Below are 24,568 nucleotides of genomic sequence, written 5' to 3' on the forward strand. Positions count from 1 at the left end.
CTCGAGTACTTTTTCTGGGTGACTCATTCCCAAAGAAGAATTCACCGCTCGCGAACCATTCATGAGCTCAGAATGGAAAGACTCAGGGAGGCTAGAATGCAAACCAACTAGTTGCTTTCCGAGACACGCCACCAAACCGTTTCCAACTTGGTATTCAGATGGTTTTCCGGTGACCTAGCATCTGCTTATTAGAACATCATGCGCCAAAATGATCAAGTTATTCTCACATGAGCTCATTAAGGACACTTAGTATGCAAGTCATAGCTCTGCAAACTCACCAGGTGGCAGTGGACTTTGGCCCTGCAAAGTTTGAATGGTAAATATAGCATGCAATATTCAAAAGGTTAAGTATGAGCGAAAAACTCAATATTAGAGAGCGACTCTCCACAGGACTAAATAATGGGCGTTTGACAATCAGACATGGGAATGACAATCTCATGAACTTTCATACTTGACGTAAAAAGTCCCCTTAATCTGACATTTTGGTATGACGCTCCTTGAAAAGCTCAAATTGCTTTTGTCAAGCTTTATCAAATTACTTTATTAGAGCATCACTAAACCGGAAAAAGGATCAAAGGTCACTGATGAATGTCAGGTGTATTCATTACCTGTTTGGCACTCGTTTGTCCTTTTGACTTCAGGCAAGTCTCAAACCCTCATTTGCAAATCAATTTGTACTTCATAAAAATCTTTATTCATAAGACAAAGCACTTAGGGTGACATAATGCGTAGCAACAGACCATTAAACTCAATTGCTTACGAAACCATCTTTGGTTTGACTTCCAAGTTGTTTAACCCTCATCACAACACTGAATGATTTTACAAAGCACAGTCCCAAGTCTGTCTTTATTCCAGGTCTTCTCTGTTCCAGGAAGGTTTTTTATTTTGCCTTCTTGCCCTTAGGTCTTTTATTCTTGCCTCCAGCTTTGGATGCTTCCTCCTGAAACGGAAAACATGAAAGACAAGTAATAAGACTGGAAATGTGTCAGGTTAAGTGAAAAAAAAATAGCTTAATAAATGCAAAGTCGTCCATGAAAACAAACAATTTCCAACTCCTTCATAGTCCTGTGAACAATTACCTGTGAGCATTCAAAGCATGGATTTGAGAATTGGAATTGAAACCCAATTTTTGCGTCGCTAGCACCATGTCTTAGCAATCAGCCTACCAGAAGACTTTGAGTTTGAGACTTTTATCAAATAGTGCATGTTTCCCTGATGCAATATAAAGCAACTGTGCCATAAATAATATCATTGTCATTTTTACCAGTAGAGTAGAAGGCTTGTTAAAATTCCTCTGACTGTTTTTTATTATTTATACCGCGTCTCCAGGGACCCGATGGTGTCCAAATGAGTGTTTGGGAAGAAGTCTGGTTTAATTATTCCACACGTGACATGCTCGCACCACGGCTACTCTGTCGTTATTATGCATTGTATGTTAATTACTCTTGAGCCGCGGTGGACAGAATGTGAACAATGAGTCAGCCGGCTCAAACTGCGAAGATAACACAACATTCATCTTCACCCTGAAAGAACAGCGTGATACATCTGAGCCTGAGACATGCACGGTGTTAGGAAATCTATACAAGCTGATGGCTCCAATCAGACAGCTAAACTACAAACTCAACACGTGCGCCGTGAAGAATCTCCAATACGCATTACTGAGTTCTTAAGTTCATAAAGAACCACGATGTTCATGCAATGCTAAATGGGCTGGAAATTATGGCAGTGAGGAGGACTCTCGAGTTAGCATTGCATGGATGATTTATCTCTTGACTAATGCATTTAAGCAGAGGTTTGACTGTGCATTCACTTTGTGTTACAGTTCTGAAGTGGCATAAAATAAAACTGTAATTAGCGGAATGCTCAAATCACAGTAATTAGTGTTTTTACAAAATACCCAATGTTTTTTAAGAGGCAGGTTCCTGTAATGGTCTCTTTGGTGGTGCGAGTAAACAACTAATATTTGTGTATGTATTAATCTACTGTTCATATAAATAAATACTAATTAACCAGGAATTATATAACACACATCATTTGTTTACATACCATGATCTTCATCATATATTGAAATAAACATACAAATATAATCCTTCTGTCCACGGCTAATGCTTGTAAGCCGATATTCGGCTCTACGTTCACTTAATGCAATATAGTTCTGGAGTGGCATGACAAAATAAAACTGTAATTAGCGAAATGCTCAAATTACAGTGATTACGTCTTTTTACAAAAGACCCACTAGTCTTTAATAAGCAGTTTTGCGTAATGGTGCGAGATTGTCAAGTAAACAAGTTTTGGGGCCGCTGAGTTGCGAAACATACTCTTTCCGTCCATTATGAAAGGAATTATAGAAAACCTTGGCTTAGAATAGAAGCAGAAGAAGAAAAGTGCTTTTAACGCCAATCACCGTTATGGCATGTGGCGCGACGGATACCAATTTCGAAACACGTCACAAATGATCTGAGGGCCTGAGCTCGAGCTCCTGAATCGTGACAGACTCAGTCGTGAAGAAAGCGGACCGTGATGAACAACACATGCTGCTTTAATTGACCCCAGCTTTCTGTAATGAATTCTAGCAAAGCCTTAAACAATCATATCACACATGCGTGTAATTGTATGTCTGCGATGTGACGACGCGTCCCTATTATCAGGGTAACCATAGCAGCCCCGCAGCTGAGCACGAGGCCTCATTTGCACAGAAATGAAAGAAAACAACAAACAAATGAATCCTCGGAAGAAGTCAGACGCATGCCGGCAAATCTCCTCACAACTAGTTTCTGTGTGACCTTATCACGGAGTAAGTGGCGGACACTCGAGAGGAGAGCTTCTCTCCATACGTGTTCACAGACGCGACCAAAAAAACAGGAATAGAGAGCATTTAGGACTTGATGAATGCAGCCAGACGAAGCTCAGAAGGAACAGAACAAACACGTCGACAGGAGACTTGTGCCACTTTACATTTAATAAAAAGATATCACAAGAACCCAATGACTTTCTGCGGATGTGGATTAAACTGACGGATTCTCATGACTTTGTATACATTTGTCTAGAAATTACCTATTTAAATTAATATCAGTTTATTAATATTTTTGGATGTATTAATCTGTGGTAACATGCATTGCTAAGAACTTCATTTGGACAACTTTAAAGATGATTTTCTCAATATTTAGATTTTTTTTGCACCCTCAGATTGCAGATTTGCAAAGAGTTGTATTTCAGCCAAATATTGTCCTATCATAAATACACAGCACACAAGCCTTTAAACTGTATAAGTGATAAACAGTCTGGGAAACAGCATGTTTGTTCTCATTCTTACTGAAGTGTCGGTGTAACCCTCCTGAATGAGGATGTTCCTGGCGCAGTTGTTGATGTGTTTGAAGCGGTCGGGCCCCAGCAGGATCCCGCCGTACCACCGAGAGACCACCACCAGCACGTTACGCACGTCCAGGATCTGTGCAGAAGCCAAAGAAAACACATTTCAACATTTCTGAAGCAATCTCTGACGGCGTGCTGCTCACAGAACCCTTCCAGTACAGCACCACATTTCTCATCTAAATGTAAACCAACAGTCTTTGGCACAAGTCTGAAACATCAGATGAGAGTCAATCCTGGCTTTAGCTAGGAAACCTGTTGCATGTCAGCAAATACACAACTTCTTAATGCAAAACATGTATTAGCTGAAAGATTAATTCATTTAAACAGTATAACATTGGCTGACAAGTCACTGATTCACAGACGTTTGCGCACAGCCTGTCAGTCCCTGTTTGGGAAAGGAGTCACTTCAAAGGCGCAGAATAGACTGAATATGTTCTCTGGGATGAATGACAGCTCTCAAGTGTCTTTACAGCGTTGTGTTTTTTCCCGCAGCGCGGCGGGGAGGGAAATCTCAGCCATCTGCACACGCCACCTCTATTAATAGTCCTTTCTCTTTCCAAACATGCAGTCAGATTCACAAACCAGGAAATAGTGGGATGAACTCCAACCGGCTAAATGAGCTCATGTTGAACGGCTGTTAGTGTTCGCTGCTGTATTTCCATTCATGCACCAAGGAAGAGGTCAACAGATCGGCCATATTAAACTTTATTATAGCATTTCCCCCCATTCAAAACCTTTCATGGACAAGAGTTACAAATTCTGAACATATTAATGCATCCATTTGTGTAAATAAAATACAAAAATAGTATGCAAAAATAAAATAAACCCTGAATGCAATCAGATGCAACAATCATGTCTCAAATAAATTGATAAATTGAACTTCAATGCTATGAGAGACTGGATGCTTTCAACTGAAAAGAGCAAACTATATCCAATATAGTATATTAAGTGACAAACTCTATCGTAGCGCTCAATGTTTCCATCTAACTAGTATTTTTGTTTCAATAGTTAGCAGTAAACCGGTTACCTTAAGCTATGTTAGCTGATTAATGCTGAATGTTATCTGTGGAATGGAAAATTCACAGAGGAACAGAAGAACTGAATCAACTGAATGAGTCATTTACACTTGGAACGCTTCGATTGATTCAAACTCGATACGATCCGAATCAACTGAATGAGTCATTACGCTATGAAAGCTCCGAATGATTCAAACTCGATACGATCTGAATCAACTGAATGAGTCATTTTCGATGGGAACGATCCGATTGATTCAGACTCGAGACGAACCGAATCAACCACATGAGTCATTTATGCTGGGAACGCTCCGATTGATTCAAACTCGATTTGATCCGAATCAACCGAATGAGTCATTTACGCTGGGAACATTCCGATTGATTCATACTCGAGACAAACAGAATCAATTGAATGAGTAATTTACGCTGGGAACGCTTAGATTGATTCAAACTCGAGACAAACAGAATCAACAGAATGAGTCATTTACGCTGGAAACGCTCCGATTGATTCAAACTCGATACGATCCGAATCAACCCGAATGAGTCATTTACGCTGGGAACGCTCCGATTGATTCAAACTCGATACGAACCAAATCAACCAAATGAGTCATTTACACTGGGAACGCTCCGATTGATTCAGACTCGAGACAAACAGAATCAACTGAATGAGTAATTTACGCTGGGAATGCTCCGATTGATTCAAACTCAATACGGACCAAATCAACCGAATGAGTCATTTACACTGGGAACGCTCCGATTGATTCAGACTCGAGACAAACAGAATCAACTGAATGAGTCATTTACGCTGGGAATGCTCCGATTGATTCAAACTCGAAACAAACAGAATCAACCGAATGAGTCATTTACACTGGGAACGCTCCGATTGATTCAGACTCGAGACAAACAGAATCAACTGAATGAGTCATTTACGCTGGGAATGCTCCGATTGATTCAAACTCGAAACAAACAGAATCAACCGAATGAGTCATTTACGCTGGGAACGCTCCGATTGATTCAAACTCGTGACTTCGATGATTCGTTCAAGCGAAAAACAGATCAGAAGAGCCATTCATTTTTTTATTTCGTCATCGCTTGTAATGATTTTAAAAAGGACATGATGGGTGAAACGAAAATGACATTCGGAATCAATGATATATCCATTAAAATGGACACAGAATTAAATTATATATTTAACGAAACATACAAATTTGATCATTATCATATCGGCATATAACAAAAATCATTTAGTTTTCACATTCACTCAGATACAATTTTTTGGTTTTCGTAGTAACTGTACAGTGAAGCAAAACTGGAAATAAATCACACTTGAGAGGAGATAATTTGAAAAACAACATCACAGAAGCTCCGTATCCTGATAAATTTAAGGAATGTCGCAGCAGACCGTGTGCTTATTTCCCGTCAGGGTTATTGACAGAAATGCTGTATGGGTTTTTTGGTCGAGTCTAAATGAAAGTGGGTAGAGATTACAGTGTCATGTCATATTTCACACCGGAGGGTGTTGATGCTGGCGCTCCGAGGCCTTTTAATCAGAGAACAGGAGATAAGCACGAAGATGAATGACACATCGGCGTGCAAATATCTGACACTGCAAGAAAGACACTGGGATCAGGACAGGAGGAGGGATGCTTGAAATGTGCAATCGACGTTTGACACGTGCACAGCTTACTTCAAACCACAGATTAAAGACAATGATGCATATTGCTTTTGTAAATAAAACAGATGACAAAAAGCCCCAAGTATTAGAAATGTCAAACAATTATTATTTTTTTGATCTAATTAATCACACATCAGTTTGAGCTGAGAAATCCCAAAAGATCATTTAAAGTCATTAGTGTGTTAGATGAGTAAAGCACTGGATTGCATTGAAAAAAATGCAGCTTTAGAAATGAAAACATTTTACTTCAATATTGCATAAAGATAATAAGAATTTAGAAATACTAAATAAAAAAATGTAGATATTCTAAATATGAAGCTAAAAGCACAAGTCACTGTCCCAATGAATGAGTCATTGAATCATTCATGTAACCGTTTCATTTTGAATGGCTATTTTTTATACAAGAATCTTTATGAATGAATCGCTAATGATTCATTAAGTAATGAATCACTGCTGTGTGTGGTTTAGACCTATACAACAGTTTTGCTGTAGCTTTGATTGGAACGATTGTTGTTTGCAAATGAGCAAAATGGATGATATTGACACTATTGTGTTTAAAATTGAACTCAATATTAACTTCACTGTAAAAAGTAATAACCTGCATTTTTTGTATAACTAATTAAAATTAGTTTTACTGGTATTAATTAGTGCTGTCAAACCATTAATCGCATCCAAAATAAAAGTTTTCATTTACATAATATATGTATGTACTGTGTAAATTTATTATTTATATATAAATACACATATGCAAGTATGCATTTCGGAAGTATTTACATGTATACATTTATATTCATGTAATTTACATTACATATAAATATATAAAAAATATAAACATAACATTTTTCGTAAGTATATAAATGCATGTGTGTGTGTATTTATATATAAATAATAAATATACACAGCACACACATATTATGTAAACAAAAAGTTGTATTTTGTATGCGATTAATCGCATACAGTACTTATATAAATTAATGCATTTAGTTGACTCAGTTATGCTAAACAATGTATTTGGTTTAAATATACATAAAAAATTAACCAAATAAAAATACATTTATATAAATATATAGATTTATAAATATAATTATTTTTATTAGCTGAGTGTTTTTCCAAACTAGACAGCCCATGTTACGATTTGCTTTTAAGAACAGCATTAACTTTCAGAACTTCTCCAGAAGAAAGCCATAACTTATGAAAACCCATGATCCCAATACAAGGAAGTCACCATATCATGAAGACATCCACGAGCCAATATTTCAGATGATCTCCTGACTCAAACACACATTACCTGCAGGAGATGGAGTAGTCGGCCCCCCGCTGCGGTTTCTCCATCGTCTTCGCAGTCCTGCAGGAAAGAGTTTTTATCCTCACAGTAGATCCTGATGAAAACATGAAGGCATTGTTAAGTAAATGTCAGAAAACAAATCACAGCTCTTTGCCCTGAGGACCCACAGGGGCCACTTTTACAAAAAGTGCCCATCCCAACGGCAGCGACTTGCTCTCGCATTACACTGCGTCCGGGGTTTTGTAGTCGTGGGTGTATTTCAGAGCAAAATTGGACGAGGATTTGGATGCGGTGTAATATCAGGCAAAGGGAGGAGTGTGGGAAATCGGGACGCCCTGCTGAGGGTTTTTCAGTGTTGAGCGCACAAGGTCCATCATTTGGGGAACAGTTGTTGGGAATGAAAGGCAGCAGCAGATGAACACAGTTGACAGTCACTTACCAACAGCCAAGAGACGAAGCGCTGCCCAGAGAGCACATATGGCTCCTCGTGTGTGTCAGAGATGGGAATGATGGGATTTTGAATGCTTTCTTTGGGTATCTGGTGTGATTAAAGTGGCCAATGGGTACTAAATCACAAAGTGTACGGTTCAGAGTTTTGATAAAACAACAAGACCTCACCAGATCAAATGCAAAAGTTAAAGAAGAAGAAGAAAAATATGGTTTAATGGTTTCTAAGGTTGTCCGAGTGGTTTTGACTATGGATTACAGTAAGAAACGTTAACATTGTGAAATATTTTACTATTTAAAATAGCTGTTTTCTATGCGGCTATGTAAAAATGAGTGCTGTCAAACGATTAATCGCGATTAATCGCATCCAAAATACAAGTTTTAGTTTACATAATATACGTGTACCGTGTATATTTATTATGTAAATATAAACATACACATACATGTATATAATATAATATAATATAATTATAAATATATAATTGTCAATGTAAAAATAATCAATGTAAAAGCAATTTTAAAATATAAACTGTATGAGTGAGTATTTATATTCAGTATATCAGAGTGATTTCTGAAGGATCATGTGACACTGAAGACTGGAGGAATGATGCTGAAAATACAGCTGCGCATCACAGGAATAAATTACACTTTAACAGATATTCACATAGAAAACAGTGATTTTAAATTGAAGTAATATTTCACATTTTTCTTTTATTTTGATTAAATAAATACAGCCTTGGTCAGCAGACGAGACCTTGAAAATGTTTATACATTTGAAATATTCCACACATTTACATGGTACTTTACCAATCTTCTGATCAAAATATTCTGCCGCAAGCCATTAATAAAGAACTCTCCGCGGTAATGACCGACAGCAATCAATAAGTAATCATAACTAATGTATTCAATAAATTGTAATGAAACCACCAGCTTTCTTTTGAGGTTTTGTGTGTTTGTGCTCCAGCTCTCCTCATTCGCCAGGGGCTTCAGAAACATGCTGAATGTCAATATCACCTGCGGTTTAATCTCAGCCACTCCACCCCTACTGTATGTCACTGATCATGTCATGAAGAAACCCTGCCGCAGCGCTCGCTCAAACACACACACACACACACGTACCGCATTGACGTTACAGTCTTCATGTCAATGCATGAACCTAAACGCATCGATAATTGAAATACTGGCTGAAATCTAATAACATACTAAGAAAAACTTCCCCTAGCAATTGCTGAATGCAGAACAGGGTTATCATAGTCAACTAAAACTAAAAAAAGCTTTATTACTAATTAAAAATGTTAACTGGAATAACACCATAATGTGACCCTGGAGCACAAAACCAATCTTAAGTCACTAGGGTATATTTGTAGCAATAACCAAAAATACATTGTATGGGTCAAAAATATATAAAAAAAAAGAATATCTGTAAATCTGATGTAAACTGAACTGTTGAATCTATCTTGTTTTAAGGATGGTTATAGTGATAAAAACATCTCAACATCCTTAGAACAAGATACATTGACTTATAAGAAATCCCATGAGATATCAGTTTTCAGAGAACGTACCTAGAATTAAGACTTTTTTTTTAGTACAGTGATTTATTTTTTCTTGTTTTAAAATGTAAACCTCAAACAATTTTGTAAAATGTTCACTTTAATACCTTTTCTATCAGTATGCAAATACTACAATGAGCATTTACTAATGCAATTCAAAGGGAGATTACTTTAATTATCTTAAAAAGTAGCTAGAATAACGAGATATGAACTGCAAGATAAACATCTATTGTAGAAATAAAACTAAATTATGCATGAAGGAACGAATGGATTCTGTAAATTAATATATATATATATATATATATATATATATATATATATATATATATATATATATATGTTAGTGTTTGCCTAAAAACTGTAAATCTTTATAATGAATTAAAAACTGAAATACCTGTATGCATAGATATTGTGAGTGGCACTTGCGATCTTCTTGTTTTCATATAAATGATTCAGAACCCTTTGAACCTGCAAGTAAATAAATAAATATAAACAAAAACATGGAAACCTACGTGCATACCAAACCAGATACTGTTTCCAACATACCTGCCGTCAGAATATGAAAAATATGTGAATAACTAAAACTGCTGGAAAGAGGCTGCAAGCAACAGAACATTTCACAGTGATGCAACACGACTGCCAACACATGAACAAGCACACGCTCACCATCACAGGCTCATTTCTCAGTCCCTGCTCGTCTTTAAAGGACCGCGGGCTGGTTTAAGAATCATCTGAAGAACGTATGTGTTAGATGGGTGTGTGCATTACATACTGACGCTAATAAAACACTGTTTCAAAGGACACGAGCAGACTTGAAGCGCAACTTATTACTGCTACGCAAACCAAGTCCTGCCACAACAGGTTCGGCCATAAACAACTCGTGGACGAATCTGAGCATATGAAATATTTATTTAAAAACAGCAACCTAAAACTCACAACCTCGAATTATACAGAAATATAAGCCTGTTTTTATTCACATACGGACACAGCTGAAAGCATTTCAATTTAAATAGTTGGCGCAATTGTTGCAATCATTAGACAATTGCGTATGCAACCAAAAAGATGATTCACTGATAAAAAAAAATAAAATGTAACTTCAGTTTTACTTCTTCAAAAGTTATTTTTACAGTAAAATTGACTAGGAATTTGTTAGTGAACATCTGTTCTTCACCAGTAGATGGCATTTGTACTTGATTAATTGATATCCAGCACTTTAATTGGTTGGCCTTTTTATTTTAGCCTTGTGGAGAGAAGCCCCGCCCACAGTGTAATCTGATTGGTCCACAATCAAGCTACTCATGTATATTAAACACATGAATGAAGAAAGATTGATTGGAGGAAATGGGAAACTGTTTCATCAATTAGCCCATTCGACTATAACTGGACGCCATAAGAGTCAAAGTCTATATTCATGACAGAAAAGAAGAGCATTTAAAGTAGACTTAACAATACTTTAATAAACTGTATGCAATCGTTTAACAATGCTATGTTTTGCAAACAAACTAAATCTAAAAAGTAATTACATACAAACTTTCAAATGTATGTTTCATAAAAATAGTCTAATTTAATATTAGTCAACCTACTTCCTGATTAAAAACGTTTCCTAGTGTAATTTAAAGCAGGATACTCTATTATAATGTTTTACAGCCAAGGAAGAGACTTCACAGAGGAAGAATCACATAAAGGTAAATCTACTCATTAATAAATATACATGGGTAACCCGTGTGACCAATTCTACATCTCAGTCTTGGGAAGTATCAATTACGATACCCATTTTTAGTTGTATGTGCAAACATTTCTGCTCTGATTGCCTGATTTTGGCCATCCAGCGTGAACCAAAAACTGGAATATTATTAAACCAAATCTGATCCAATCCCTGATCTAACACTACACCAAACCGTGAGTTCAGCAGAGAAAGAGAATTATATTTAATTCACCATAAACAACGTATATCAACAACTTTGCTTAGAAACCGTCAATTACGGACAGGTTTTAGGTGCTTAAGAAAGAAGCGACATATCCCTGATGCAATACAGGAAAAAACAGACTCACACAACCTTCACAGCGGCTCTGGGTTTTCATGGCTTTACAGGCAATATCTGGCTTTGCTAAAAGAACCAGCTGGGCGAGAGCGAGCAGATATTGAGTGTAAATCTGTTTTGTACACAACACCAAGGACTTCAAATATTGCTGGAAGACCCTTGGGAAGGACTCTGCCAGTTGTTTCTGTCCATCAAAATGGTTTTCAGCCTATTTGCGTTGAGTGTCCCTCCATTATTTACCAAGAAAGAGAGTCCAAAATAGGTACAGAGTGCTTGCTCGTACTGCAGAGTTGGACTGTATTGAAGCCAAAGAAAAACAGACAAATGCAACCGTCTTCTCGACTACAGTTTCATTCACGAGTCGAGAAAAGCAGCAAGCTTGATGCTAATGAATATGTACAGCGGCGCGCTCCCCTAAAGAAAGAGTTGTCACGAATTGGAGCCCCTATCAGTGCGATTCATCTGTTTTCTCTCCAGCTAATACTCTCGTCGTGAACACCTGTGTCGGGCTGAGGCTAATGAGATATCTTTTGAATGCTGTGTGCAAATGTTGCCTTTTTATCAGTGCTGATCTAAAGCAAATAGCAGGAAACACAAAGCAACATCCTCCAAAACGTAAAAACCCCGTTGATATTTCCTCGGAGGCTGCTTTGGGTTTTGTGTCGGGCTTTTGTGAAACCATCTTTGTGTGGAGCGGAAATCTAATTAAATGTTTTGAGATCTATAGCTTGTGAAGATGCTGAACACAAACAGGTGCGTGTTCCCCACCAGAGTCTGGCGTCTTGGGTTCACAGACAAACTCATTTACAAACTTCTGTCAACACTAACCTTTTATGGAAATTAGAGCACGGCCAAACTTTGAAGTTCCTGCTGATAACACAATATCAAAGATCAAAAAGCATCAAAATGGCCTCTGAAATCCCAATAGAACTACAAAGTGACAGAGATATGTGCCTGCGAATGCTTTTTTCCCCCCTTTCCCATGGCCTTGTTTGTATGGAACAATTCGAAGAGTGCGTCTAATGCACTCAGACAGACCCTCTCCGCTGTTCTGCTGAGCTAAACATGTCCATTGATTTTATATCAAGCTTGTCTAGCTAATTTTCGGACTGATAAGGTTGTTCAGTCCGCTTCAGGGCATCTGTATAGCACTGCAGGTGCAATGCGCCATAACTGTTGATTGTCAACCAAGAATCCATAGGCCACAAACTGTTTTCTCATGTGAAAAGAGGGATATTCTGGTCTCTAGATTCAGTTTGGGTTGTCCATGAGGCAAAAAACTTAATGCTGATTACTTAAAAAATATATAGTTCAACCATAAAGTAGAGCTGAAATGATTCGACAATGCAAACAACAAAAACTTGTCGACAAATACTTTTGTTGAGTAGTCGTTTGATCTCATATATCCTAATGTAAGAGTGTGAAATAATGTGGTTAGACCAGTGTGGCTCTGCAATTCAATGCAATTCAAGAGAAGACACAGCGTTTAGATGAATATGTATATATATGCTGCATGCTTTCCTCTCAATAACAACAACAAAAAACAAAACTGACAGCGGTGAGAAAGCAGCAGTTAAGAAAGCATCAGATTACAGCGATGTGAATGTTTGCAGAAGCTCTGAATATGTAGAACTCAATATTTTAACTAATTGCAAAAACTGACTAATTAAAGTCTACTGATTAATAAGTTAAATAATCAATGATTAGTCAATTAATCATTCTAATAATCGTTAGATTGATCGATTAACAAAATAATCATTTGTTGCAGCCCTACAGATTTTAAAACTCTAGACATCATATACTTACTAATGGTTACAGAGGAAAAACTGGGCATCATACACTAAATGACTGAGGATCACACACTATCAGACTTTAATGTGCTTCAACGTAACAAACTCGTGCAGAAACACATCACAAATAATTAAAAAAAGTTTTAAAATTGGCTCAAAATATCAGACATGATGATTTGGACTAGATAGAATCAGAGTCTGATGCTTAACAATACAAGTTTCTGCTCATTGGTGCAGAATTGGTGTAAATTGGTGCAAAGTTGAGCAGTATAGTCCAGACTTCAGTGAAGTTACGGCACGGATGAAGCTAATTTTAAAGCTAGCCACATGAATATATCAACATCCCTTTTGGAGCCCTGAGAGGCAAAGATAATGGAAAAAGCTAATCAAAAAAAAGACAAAGAGGAAAGAAAAGAAATGATAAGAGAAAAAAATTATATTAATGCACTTCCGTCAGAATGAATTTTAAAGAGTAAACATCTACAGCAGATGACATTAATCAAGCACTCGGTCTGTCTGAAACATCATCTACCATCTAATTTACCCAAAGAACTGTAATTTAATTCCTCACTTGTCTGGGGGATTTCAAACGAGTTTTTATAAAGCTCCTCATTTGCATTAGCTGTATTATACTGAAAATCATCTCAGGTTCATAACTGCAAATGCTTTAAACACACCTGCACATAAAGACGCGGCATTAAAGAAAAGAACAAGATTCAGCACTCACCACACTTACAATTTGAACAAAATACGGCGTGACGGATTTACTTTATAGTGAGGCATAATTATGCCTCATGCCACTCCATTCAGCAAAAATACATTTTCAAGAACTTTAAGGTACATTTTTCATCTTCATTTTAAATGGGAACAATACGTTCTTCACTCACTTGATTTCCTCAAATTGTAAAATAAGCGTTAGGCAGTAAAAGCAATTGTTGTTTTGTGATCTAAATGCTCAAATGGAGGAAGCAGAAAAGTTTGAATATTCATAAAAAGAGTCTGGACTTCCCAGAATGCCCTAGTAACTGCTCAACCACATGTTTAAACACCCAGAACACTCTATTTACCACGTTGCACCGTCCTAGCAATCACCCAGGAAAACAAAGTAGCCCAAATGTAAACACATCTACGTAATAAACACTCCAGCACTTGAAAACACCAGCTGTATGGGTTCGTAAACCCACTGTGTGCTTCACAAATGCATCCACTTAGATATAAAGCCGGCGGAAGGCTGAACATTTAAATAGTCAGCGTTTAGCTTCAAACTGTCAATCACACAAAGAAAATTGGTTTATGCATGAACAAGTGGCGGAAATGCCAACGTCTTACTTAAGGGCAGAGTGTCATTGAAGACGACTGCTCTTCTGTCGCTCAACATTCGCGGTATCAAGCGCGCTGTAACTGATGCACAATGCCGACACCTGTGCAGGCCACAGACCTCGATGAGGAATGTGGAAGACAATGAAGTTTGGGGAAGGGGGGTTTCTATGCAGCCTGTAATGATGTGGTAAGAGCCGCGGCGTCAGGGCCAGCTGTGCGTGAGTCATACGCCATGCATCCAGCTGGGCACGGTGAACGACGATGCTGCAGTCACACGTCAAGTGTCTGTTTGCTCCGACACACGGGGGAGGGACTCGACAGTCAACTCCACAAGTTAAAAAGAGAAGAAAGCAAGCGCTGAGGGCATTAGAGACCCGAGTGATCGGCGTTTCAAAAACAGTGTCAAGCGCTGATATGCGAAACAATGGCGGCTGTTATTAAACCCAGATTCTGCAGGCCTGATATCTTTGGCAAGAAAAATGGTTTAGTTGGCACACAGAGTCTGATAGAAGGAACACGGGTAATGACTCACACCTGTTTAGGAGTCACCACCGCGGCTAAATGAGGCTGGAACGTGCTCCGTCTATCCGTGATAGTCTCCCTGTGTTTAATCAGTGGCAACTCTTCATCTACAACAAAAAAAAACAAAACAACAAAAGCAAATAAAAGCAGTCCTTTGAATGACTGGCGAGCCACTAATGACTAATTGACTTGGATCGCTTTACACAAGACGTGCCTGTCATCGCTACTTTGAACGAAGTTTTAAAGTCAAATATGACCAAACACTTTACTTTCTCAAAGCTCAGGTGCTTGAAGAACTTCCCACTTTTCATGATCTAATCCCTTTCGTGTTGATAAATTAAAAAGAGTCACGAACAATGGGTCTCATTTACTAAGCATGTATATGCCACAATACAGTTGAATACATACATTCTTCAGTTTTTGAATGGTTTTCAGTTCATTTCGGAGTGTTTAGTGCAACAGATTAATATAATAAACTCCTGTGAACTTCTGTACACTGGAAAAAAGCATGGATTATTATATGTCTACTAAAAGTGTTTTTTGACAGGTATTATTTTTCCCATTTTACTCCAAAATAGAATGGTTTGGCCATTATTAAGCACTATAAACACATAATCACCCTAGTATACGCATAAACTGAAATATGTGCATTAATGTTTCATCAAACGTAACAAAAACTTGTCAAATACATTTTAATTGGCATATTTAAGTGTGAAAATAACTGAAGGGAATGTCTATTTGCTAACTAACATCCCAATATTTTTTACAAATTACAAAAGCAATGAAAATACAGGTATCAGTATGCGGTACCAAAAACATAGCCCTCATTCTGGAAAATGTGGTCTCGTGGCATCCCTACACACAATTGTTAGTTATTAAGACCCAGTGTTTCTTTCTTAAGGAATTCCTTTGGAGAATGGTAATAAATGTCAGTATACTGAAACGTACCATCAGAAACACTGGAGAGGAGCTGAGCTGTTTGGTTGGTGAGTTTTAGCATGCTGTAGTCTGGAAGATCGTCCTCGTCGTAGTCATGACCTTCTTCCTCTGTTGTCACCGTCTTACCCATTTCTGGTCCATCTAAAAATACAGATACATGCACAGGACAATGAATTGTAGTGGAAACGAATAATTGAACAGACCATTGGACATTTCAGTCAATCGGCAATAACGCCAAGGACATCTAATGCAAATATGCAAGACATTTTACTCTATAAATTGATTTCTAAAGATTAAAATAAATAGTGCTCAAAATGTTAATAAAAAAAGGTCAGTGACATTCTTCCACAAGTTTCTTTAATTAATCTTCAAACATAGTTTGAATAGTCCTTAACACCTCTTTTAAAACAACACATACTTGGCCCTGTATAACCCCATACTATAATTTGAAGGGTCAAAGCGCACTTCTATCAAGATTTCAAAGCAACTAAGATAAATAATGCATGGAAACATCTCAAAGAGCCACATTCATTAAACAACAGCAGTTGAACATGAACTGAATGCAACAATTTACACTCAGAAAAGGCTCTTTATTGGCATCTGTGTTCAATGGAGAAACTCTGATGCCAATAAAAAAAAAATATATATATATATGTGTGTGTGTGTGTGTGTGTGTGTATGTATATATATATATATATATATATATATATATATATATATATATATATATATATATATATATATATATATATATATATATATTAAATTAGTGGAAAAGGTTCTTTAGATTATTAATATGTTCTTCAAATTGATTCTTTTAAGAACTGTTCACTGCAAGGTTCTTTGGGAACCCAAAATGTTTCTTCTATGGCATCACTGCAAATACCCATTTCTGAGACCTATTTTTAAGAGTACGCTAAAAACACATTCGGACTCAAATCACTGTCAGTCGTTGAAATCATTTGAAATCTTGAAACGAGGAATTAAATGAGACCTAAATTAAGTCGCAATCAGCCGTTCCAGCTGTTCTGAAGTACGGCATTAAGATTCAGTGATAAAAACAGCTTTCCCACACATTCGACCAAGGAATCTCCTTGACTTCTCCATTTTCATGGTCATAGAGGCTCAAAATGTTTCAAAATCCCTTTTCAGAGATCGCTAGGGATGATTTTCATTTGTATGCCCTGTCAGGTACTAGGTCTTGGCACCAGGGCATCGTAACAATGGGAAAAGTGGGAGGAAGACATTATGAATCTCATCAGCCTCTCTTCATGAAACACGACATGCTTTTAAATGCCTAGTTGACATTCATATGAGACACTATTTGAAAGCTTAAATGCTTAGTTCAATGATTAGAGCCAAAGCTCTGTGAATTTTAAAAAGTGCTAATTTTTTGCTGAAGATTATTTTCTTTTCATCTGTTGTTCACATCTTGTGTCCTCAGGAAGTTTGTTCAGCACACAAACTCTGTGCCAGATGTGGACTGGATAATGAATATTAATTGCATTATGTGACCGTTGGCAGAGATTTCTGCTTGATCATAATGCTGACGTTCCCCATCAAACCAAATTAACCTCTTTAAAATATCTCGCTATGCACCCAAATTTGGGAAATAGACTAGTTTCTGAAAGTTTAAGAGGTTGCGATTAAATGTCAACGTACAAATGTCAAGAAAAAATAAAATAAAAATCCTTAGATCCGAACACATCTCAATTGGTTTTCTGGGTTCCCAAGTGCCTTGAAATTCCAGTGACTTCAAGGATTTCAATGACTATTCCAGGTCTAGAAATCACACGTTTTAATCACCAGGTTTTCCATGACTGTTGCCATACCCTGGTCAGTATAGTCAAGCACATATTACAACCCTTCTGACCACAAAATTAACCTCAAGCTCATCTTTAAACAAACGCCTGAATAATCGAATCAGAAAATACATCTGAAACTGCGCTTGGCTTTTCTTTCCTGTTTAGTTCAGTAAATCTGAGGCACATCGATATGGGAATTTAATTATAGCTTGTCAAAAAATGTAACTGGTTCCAAAATTTTGACTTCCTTCCATTTCTCCTCAACCGCCCCCACCTCTCAGTGTCAGACGTGAATATTCATGCCCCGAGGAAATACAAAAAAAAAAAAAAAACACAACCTTTTGATCTCTCTGAGGGGCCTTCACTGCACAACCTGCAGTAACTAGGCTCTCATCTGCATAATTACTCTAAAAACAGAGCTGATGTTTGCTGAGTGTGAAGGGAGGTGCCACTTTTCATGACAATGTTGAATATTAGGCCTGTAATCATTCAGCTGATGAGGGAAGACGCTAATAACCTTCCCTCTGAAGTTTGATATTAGATTAAGTTACTTCTTCCAAAGTGACGTTACCGTCAACGTTAGCCATGTATTGGAATGAGCCGGGTGTATTTAGGCCTGTTTGTTTACCAAAACGTGTGGGGGGAACAAATTAGCATCGCTAATGTAATATTCACACTACAAAAAAGAAACAACCGCATGACACACTGAGCACATCACAGTGAAACAATGGGGTTTCGGAATCGCACACGGAGTCGTCAAAGCCGAAACGTTCATTTGAAAACATAAGAAATCAAGTTGGAACGAGACAGATGTTCAAAACAGGTAATCAAGGGCTTGATTTAACTTTGGCGTTCGTTTCTTCAAAACACTAATGAATCATTCAAAAGACAGATTCTCCGTAGGACACGGGCAACCTGTCGAAGTCGTGATCTCGAGATTTGGAGTTAAACGAACGGTGTAGTAAACAACACACGGTCGATGTCGTCAATTGCTTCCAATTTGCTTGACATGCTGAATACAGGTTCTTTGCCAAATCTTTTTACATCTGCTCACACTAGTTACATTAGAAATTTAATTCATGGGACCACTACCAAAAAACTATTTACGGTGGTTAGCTGGTGTCTAGTTTGCAATATGTTGTTTTTAGAGGTTTTCTGGTCCACTGGTTACTCCAAAAGATGAGCTAATCTAACTTAAACCAAGTACATACTACATTCAGCCTACGATTGTCACCCGAGACAGATTTTGGACAAATTTCTGATGGTGTCACGGCCCTGCGGTCTAATGACTTCTACAATGGCCTAATGAAGAGAATAATGATACATGTGGAAAAACAGATCGATGTAAAAACAACATCATATCCTGTTTCTCCTCAAGAAGTCGATCCAAATTAAGTCATTTCCATCCTACAGACATCTGCTGATAAATAAACACTGATATCTGGGTGCAGGAGAAATTCGACAGTTCATTTCCATCTACTACAGACACTGTTACAATACGAAGCTGGTTGAAATTGGGTAAACTTATCCTTTAACCAACAACAACAATGAAAATGCAAAGAAAAATGGCTTTAAACCAGCAATATCCTGCATTCATTCACAGTTTCTGCCCTGATGGTTTCTAGTAAGTGCTCATGCAGTGGATCACCATCTGCTCTGCACCTCGAGATTGATTTTGTCAGCAGGGATGTGTCTCGTATACAGGTGTTGTGATAGGATGTCAAGACTCAATGTGCAGAACGCTTACTGATGGGTGAAGGTCAAATCAGAAGGTCTGTTTACCACTGTGATTACATCCTGATTACCATCATTTAGTTTTGTCACCTTGAACCGTTTGACAGTAAAGCTGCACTCCTTCTCAACACTTATCACTCAAACTTTGCTACGTCTACAAACGTGCAATTTTGTTTCTATTAAAGGGTTCTAATGAAGCAAGATCTGATACGTTCGCCAACCCACACTCCTGTAATTGAGTGTCTTTCTTTCTACATCTGATTTTATGGAGTGTGGCACCTTACGAAGACCTTGTGACAAGGCGAGACTTAAAATAATTAATGGGACTTGGCTAGTCACGCGCGCATTTCCATTTTTCCCCCCACCATTCAGTTGGAGATCCATTTCCCTCTTGAGTGCACCATTCATGGGAACTCATTTGCATATTAAAACCGTTGACATACATACATAATTTCAAGTCGCAATTATCACATTCAGCGAAAGGCGTGGGTGAGCTGTCCTTCAAAAACAATAGCTTTTAAGGATTCGTTTGGTAGTGGACTATCGTCTGACCGTTAACCAGTGCTAAGCCTAGATAAAATTGCATGCTACTTGTACTAGTATGGAACAACAAGAAACAAGTAGCACTTTAAATTGATAGCCAGTTGACGTTATTTGTAGATTGCAATGGTTTTTTTTGCATCGACATACCACCAATGGGTAATTAGTTTCTATTGTAGCACGTTACTGGCAGACAGAACTACAAATCAAAGACTTGACAATATTATGGGATACCAATGAGACGTTTCTATATGAAATTACGTAACAGGAGATTATGTAACAGATATACTTAAAAATTCTAATGAGCAGGATGCAGATAGTTTGTGTAAAAAAAAAACACCACTTGCAGACTTGGCCTCCTCTCAAAATGTCTTCTTCCCAACCAAATCTGTCAATCCAGAACATGCAAAAATGACAGACAGGTATCCACTACCTACACATTTTTGATTGAGCCAAAAATGAAAAGCACAGCTAGCAAGGAATCAGGGGCTGTCATGCAGTGTGATTTCTCAGGACACCTTGTGAGCTTTTGGGTAACAGGGACATTTTATATGACAGAAAAATGCCTGCATGCAACAAATAAACCTGTCTACACTCAGATGAACTCTACTTGGGGAAAAAAAGAGTTATCGATCCAAGCTAACAAAGCTAATTCCCTCCTCTAAAAAGGTTTTAAAAAAAAGAAGATCTTCTCCACCTTCCAAGAAGAGCCGAGAAAACGATCTGAGTGTCAAAACCCATCAGGGTCAATTCTTGGACTTGCCACTGACCTCATGGGAACTTTTAGAGCCCTGGTGAAAAAGATTAACAGGTTCTGTCAAGGCAGCACAAGACTCTTCATCGATTACGATTAGATCTCCCCAACGCCGAGGTCTGTGACAGGAGGGAGAAGGAGCGCTCTTAAAAAACCCATCTACCTTCACCGCGGCAGGCTGCAGTGTTTATTTGATCCAAACAATTCGACTTTATCGAGATCAAAGGCATGGATCCAATATCCAGCGTGCAATAATTCTGGCAAACATTATGTTCAAAGGCAAGAGATATTTGAGGCAGACGAGGAGAAATGACATGGGAACAAGTGACTGGGCTACTCAAGTGAATAGCATCCCAACCTTTTGCATTGTGTGGCGATTCAGAAGTATTTCAATGTGCAGGGAAAACGTGTGAACGTCCAGAGATTGGACTTGTGGGATATTATCCTGTCAGGTGCTGAGGTCCTGTCAACTGCCCACTCAGTATCTACAGGGTTATTTTTATCATAATGATAGCACACTGAAGTGAACCTTCCTGTAGCTCAAACAAGTAGCTAACAAGAACAAGATCATTGGTTTGATTCCCTAGGAAAGAGATGATAGAATTGTACCTTGAATGCTTTTAATAAAAAGCATCTACCAAATGCATAAATGTAATAGTAACCTGATGTTGGCACAAGTATTAACCACAACCAGTCAAAATGAGTTTGTTAAGCCATTTCAAACCAGTTTAACTTTTGTAAGACGTTTTGTTTGAGCAATGGGAACCAGCAATGGTTTTTATAAATAGGTATTCACAGCACAGAATCCACCATGTTTCCATCACAAACAAAAGTTGCCATACCATGTCAAAGCTTGCACCACTTGATCCGCCTCCGGGGTCTTTTGATTGGTGTAACATTTTTTATTATTTAACACAACACTCGCATGCGAGATGCTTCAAAAGACTCAACAGTCATAAACCTCCGTAGAGCGCAGACTAAGAAAATATTAACAGGATTAAAACAACGAAATAACTGACATGGGAAAATTATGTTAGCAGGTCTAAATCTTGGTTTTGATTTCTTTTCGCTTAATCGTCCAGCCCCACTTGGGATATTCCCATTTGGAAGCCAATTTATGTCAAAGCACTATATGGGTATACTATAGAACGTTGGGAAACAACTTTGGACCCCATTCAATTTCAGTGTATGAACATTTGTGTGTGTGTGTGTGTGTGTTTATTATAAAATGATTGGGATATTTTCATTTGGAAACCGTTTTTTATAAAACCGCCAGCTAGATGTTTTATACAATGTTGGGAACCAAACGTCTTTGGACCCAACTGACTCTCATTCTATGGATGGAAAACACACTTGAACATATTTCAAAATACCTTCTTTAGTGAAATATGATAAATTGCTTGGGATATTCCCATTTGGAAAAACATTTTGCTAAAAGCGGCAGCTATATTTGTTTCGTTGAATGTTGGGAACCACACGACTTTGGACCTCATTGATTTTCATTGAATGGATAAAAAAAAAAAAAGAAACAGTGAATTTTTGAAAATGAAGATCTTTTTTCACATATGATAAGATGCTTGGGACATTCCCATATGGAAACTGCTTTCGACAAAGGCATCAGCATAAATGTGTTCTAAAACCCAATCCCAGCCATATGTTTCAATGCACTGTAACTACATACTTCTGGACTCTGCCGAGATTTTATAACTTCTTTGGTTACTGAGATGCTGCTCTCCACCTACCAGTTTCGAACAATCAAAAGAGGCTGCTCTCCGTGAGCTGAAGGGTCTATTACTTCTAGGTTAATGACAGGCCGTGTACCTGATTGCCAGCAGGCCCCGTGCACCTGTTTCAATTGTGCCTCCTTCCTGTATATCGCCGCAGAGAGCTCTGTAAGCCTCCTATTCTTTTCAAAGGGCTGATGAAACCACAGACCCGAACATTTGCTTGATTTCTCGATGTCGAGCACCTATGCATTTTTTGTGTTTTCGCATCTGGATACAGAGACGGTCATGTGTAATTTCCATTCGCCGGTGGAACGCCGTGTTCCTTAAAAGCCGGAGGAAATAAATGACAGCGTGATACCCCTCCTGACTCTAATTCTCCCGCTTCCCAGAGTTCACTTTACACAAAAATGAGCGCGCTTTGGGGCTCACAACAACACAACAAAACAAACCCCTCGTGGGGCTTTAAAACAGAGCGCAATTAGTTCCCAGAAGGGAACGGCGTCTGGTGCGGTGACAAAATCCAAAAGCACAAACGCTCCGCCGTCTGTGTCTGTAATGAGAAGATGTCTGGGAAAACACTTTCTGTAAATGCGTCTATGTTCTACAGAATATAAAGCTGAAAAGTTTCACTGAATCTGAATCAACATTTGCTTCATGAGACATGCAAGAATCGCTGGCATTCCTGACACCACGTTAAAACTGAAGAAAGGTGGGGAAGATCCACCAATAATGCCTTGTGCATGGGTCGTGTGAGCTGTGCAATCATGTTAATTACTGACTCCACCATCTAATCTCTCACCAGTGACAGACCTATTTATACAGTCGCTAGATATGGATCAGTCTTGCATAATAAAGATTGATTTGAGCCTCTCATATCTCATTTCATCTACTGCCCCCTACTGTACAACCCCTAATCAGCTCACATATTACTTCTGAAAAGCCACTTTCATAACTTACCAATCATTATAAGAAACAATGAAGGTGAGACTAATTCAGCTCCACTAGCTCTTACCTGCACTTTGTGATTTTTCGACGAGGAATTCTCTTATTTTCTCCACCCACAGATACAGAATACTCTCCCCTGTATTCTCCCTATATTAAAAACAGAAACAGATGTGACAGAAATTATACTGAATACAGATGACGGTTATGAAGTGTCAGTAGTGACTGATGCAGATATTACACCGACACACATACTCACACGTACAGCTCCTCTAAACTGTTGGCCAGAGTCATTCTGTCTGCTCCTCTGAGCCAGCCAGCGCTGTCAGGACACAAACAACACATCAGTCACACAAGCTATTCAGCTCCCAACACAAGACTCAAACCGCAAGCAATCAGACGTCAACCGTCAACGTTACTTGATCTGATACACCGGAGGCGCCGAGCTCGGGTAATCTGGAGGAAGTATGATCTTCAAACAGACAGAAACACACATTAGACGTTCGTGAACACATCTGTGACTCTGGAGCACAAAACCATAGTCATAAGCAGCACAGTTGCATTTGTATGGGTCCAAAAATAACACTTTTTCTTTTATGCCAAAAAATCATCAGGATATTGAGTAAAGATCATGTTCCATGAAGATATTTAGTACATTTCCTACCATAAATATATAAAAACTGCTTATTTGAATAGTAATATGCATAGCTAAAACTTCATTTGAACAACTGTAAAGATGATTTTCTCAGTATTTAGATTTTTTTGCACCCTCAGATTTTCAAATAGCTTTACCTCAGCCAAATGTTATCCGATCATAACAAACCATACATCAATGGAGAGCTCAATATTCAGCTTTCAGATGATGTATCAATCTCAATTTCCAAAAATGTACCCTTCTGACTGGTTTTGTGCCCCAGGGTCACATTCAGCACACTGATAAGTCAGATGTGTGACTCTCGCACCTGTAAACAGAGCGTAAGTGTGGGCCGCTGCGAGTCATCTGACACTCTGATGCAGAAAACTCTGGCCGCTTCATCGATCACACACCACTCGTCCCCGTAGATGGAGGACAGCGCCTCGATCTCCTCCATCTGCAACACACACACACACA

At 38.2% G+C, this 24,568-nt stretch overlaps 1 protein-coding gene across 9 annotated transcripts in view; it reads right to left on the reverse strand.

Annotated features, from left to right (window-relative positions):
* Window positions 1-671: 671 nt before the first annotated feature.
* Window positions 672-24,568, reverse strand: part of LOC113075276 (protein IMPACT) — a 34,124-nt gene continuing 10,227 nt past the window's right edge. For 5 of the 9 annotated variants that reach the window (XM_026247973.1, XM_026247971.1, XM_026247970.1 and 2 more), the window contains exons 3-12: window positions 24,420-24,548; window positions 23,877-23,929; window positions 23,717-23,779; window positions 23,528-23,607; window positions 15,965-16,096; window positions 15,029-15,123; window positions 9,737-9,810; window positions 7,349-7,439; window positions 3,314-3,448; window positions 672-940 (exon numbers count right to left, since the gene is read on the reverse strand). In XM_026247973.1, the coding sequence (XP_026103758.1) occupies window positions 881-940; window positions 3,314-3,448; window positions 7,349-7,439; window positions 9,737-9,810; window positions 15,029-15,123; window positions 15,965-16,096; window positions 23,528-23,607; window positions 23,717-23,779; window positions 23,877-23,929; window positions 24,420-24,548 (912 nt within the window). In that variant the 3' untranslated portion in view covers window positions 672-880. Of the gene's footprint in view, window positions 941-3,313; window positions 3,449-7,348; window positions 7,440-9,736; window positions 9,811-15,028; window positions 15,124-15,964; window positions 16,097-23,527; window positions 23,608-23,716; window positions 23,780-23,876; window positions 23,930-24,419; window positions 24,549-24,568 lie in introns of those variants that run through there. The other 4 variants (XM_026247974.1, XM_026247975.1, XR_003280907.1 and 1 more) reach the window with 4 other exon arrangements.

The sequence above is a fragment of the Carassius auratus genome, unplaced genomic scaffold (genome assembly GCF_003368295.1).
Source record: "Carassius auratus strain Wakin unplaced genomic scaffold, ASM336829v1 scaf_tig00016667, whole genome shotgun sequence".
Taxonomy (NCBI): Eukaryota; Metazoa; Chordata; class Actinopteri; order Cypriniformes; family Cyprinidae; genus Carassius; species Carassius auratus.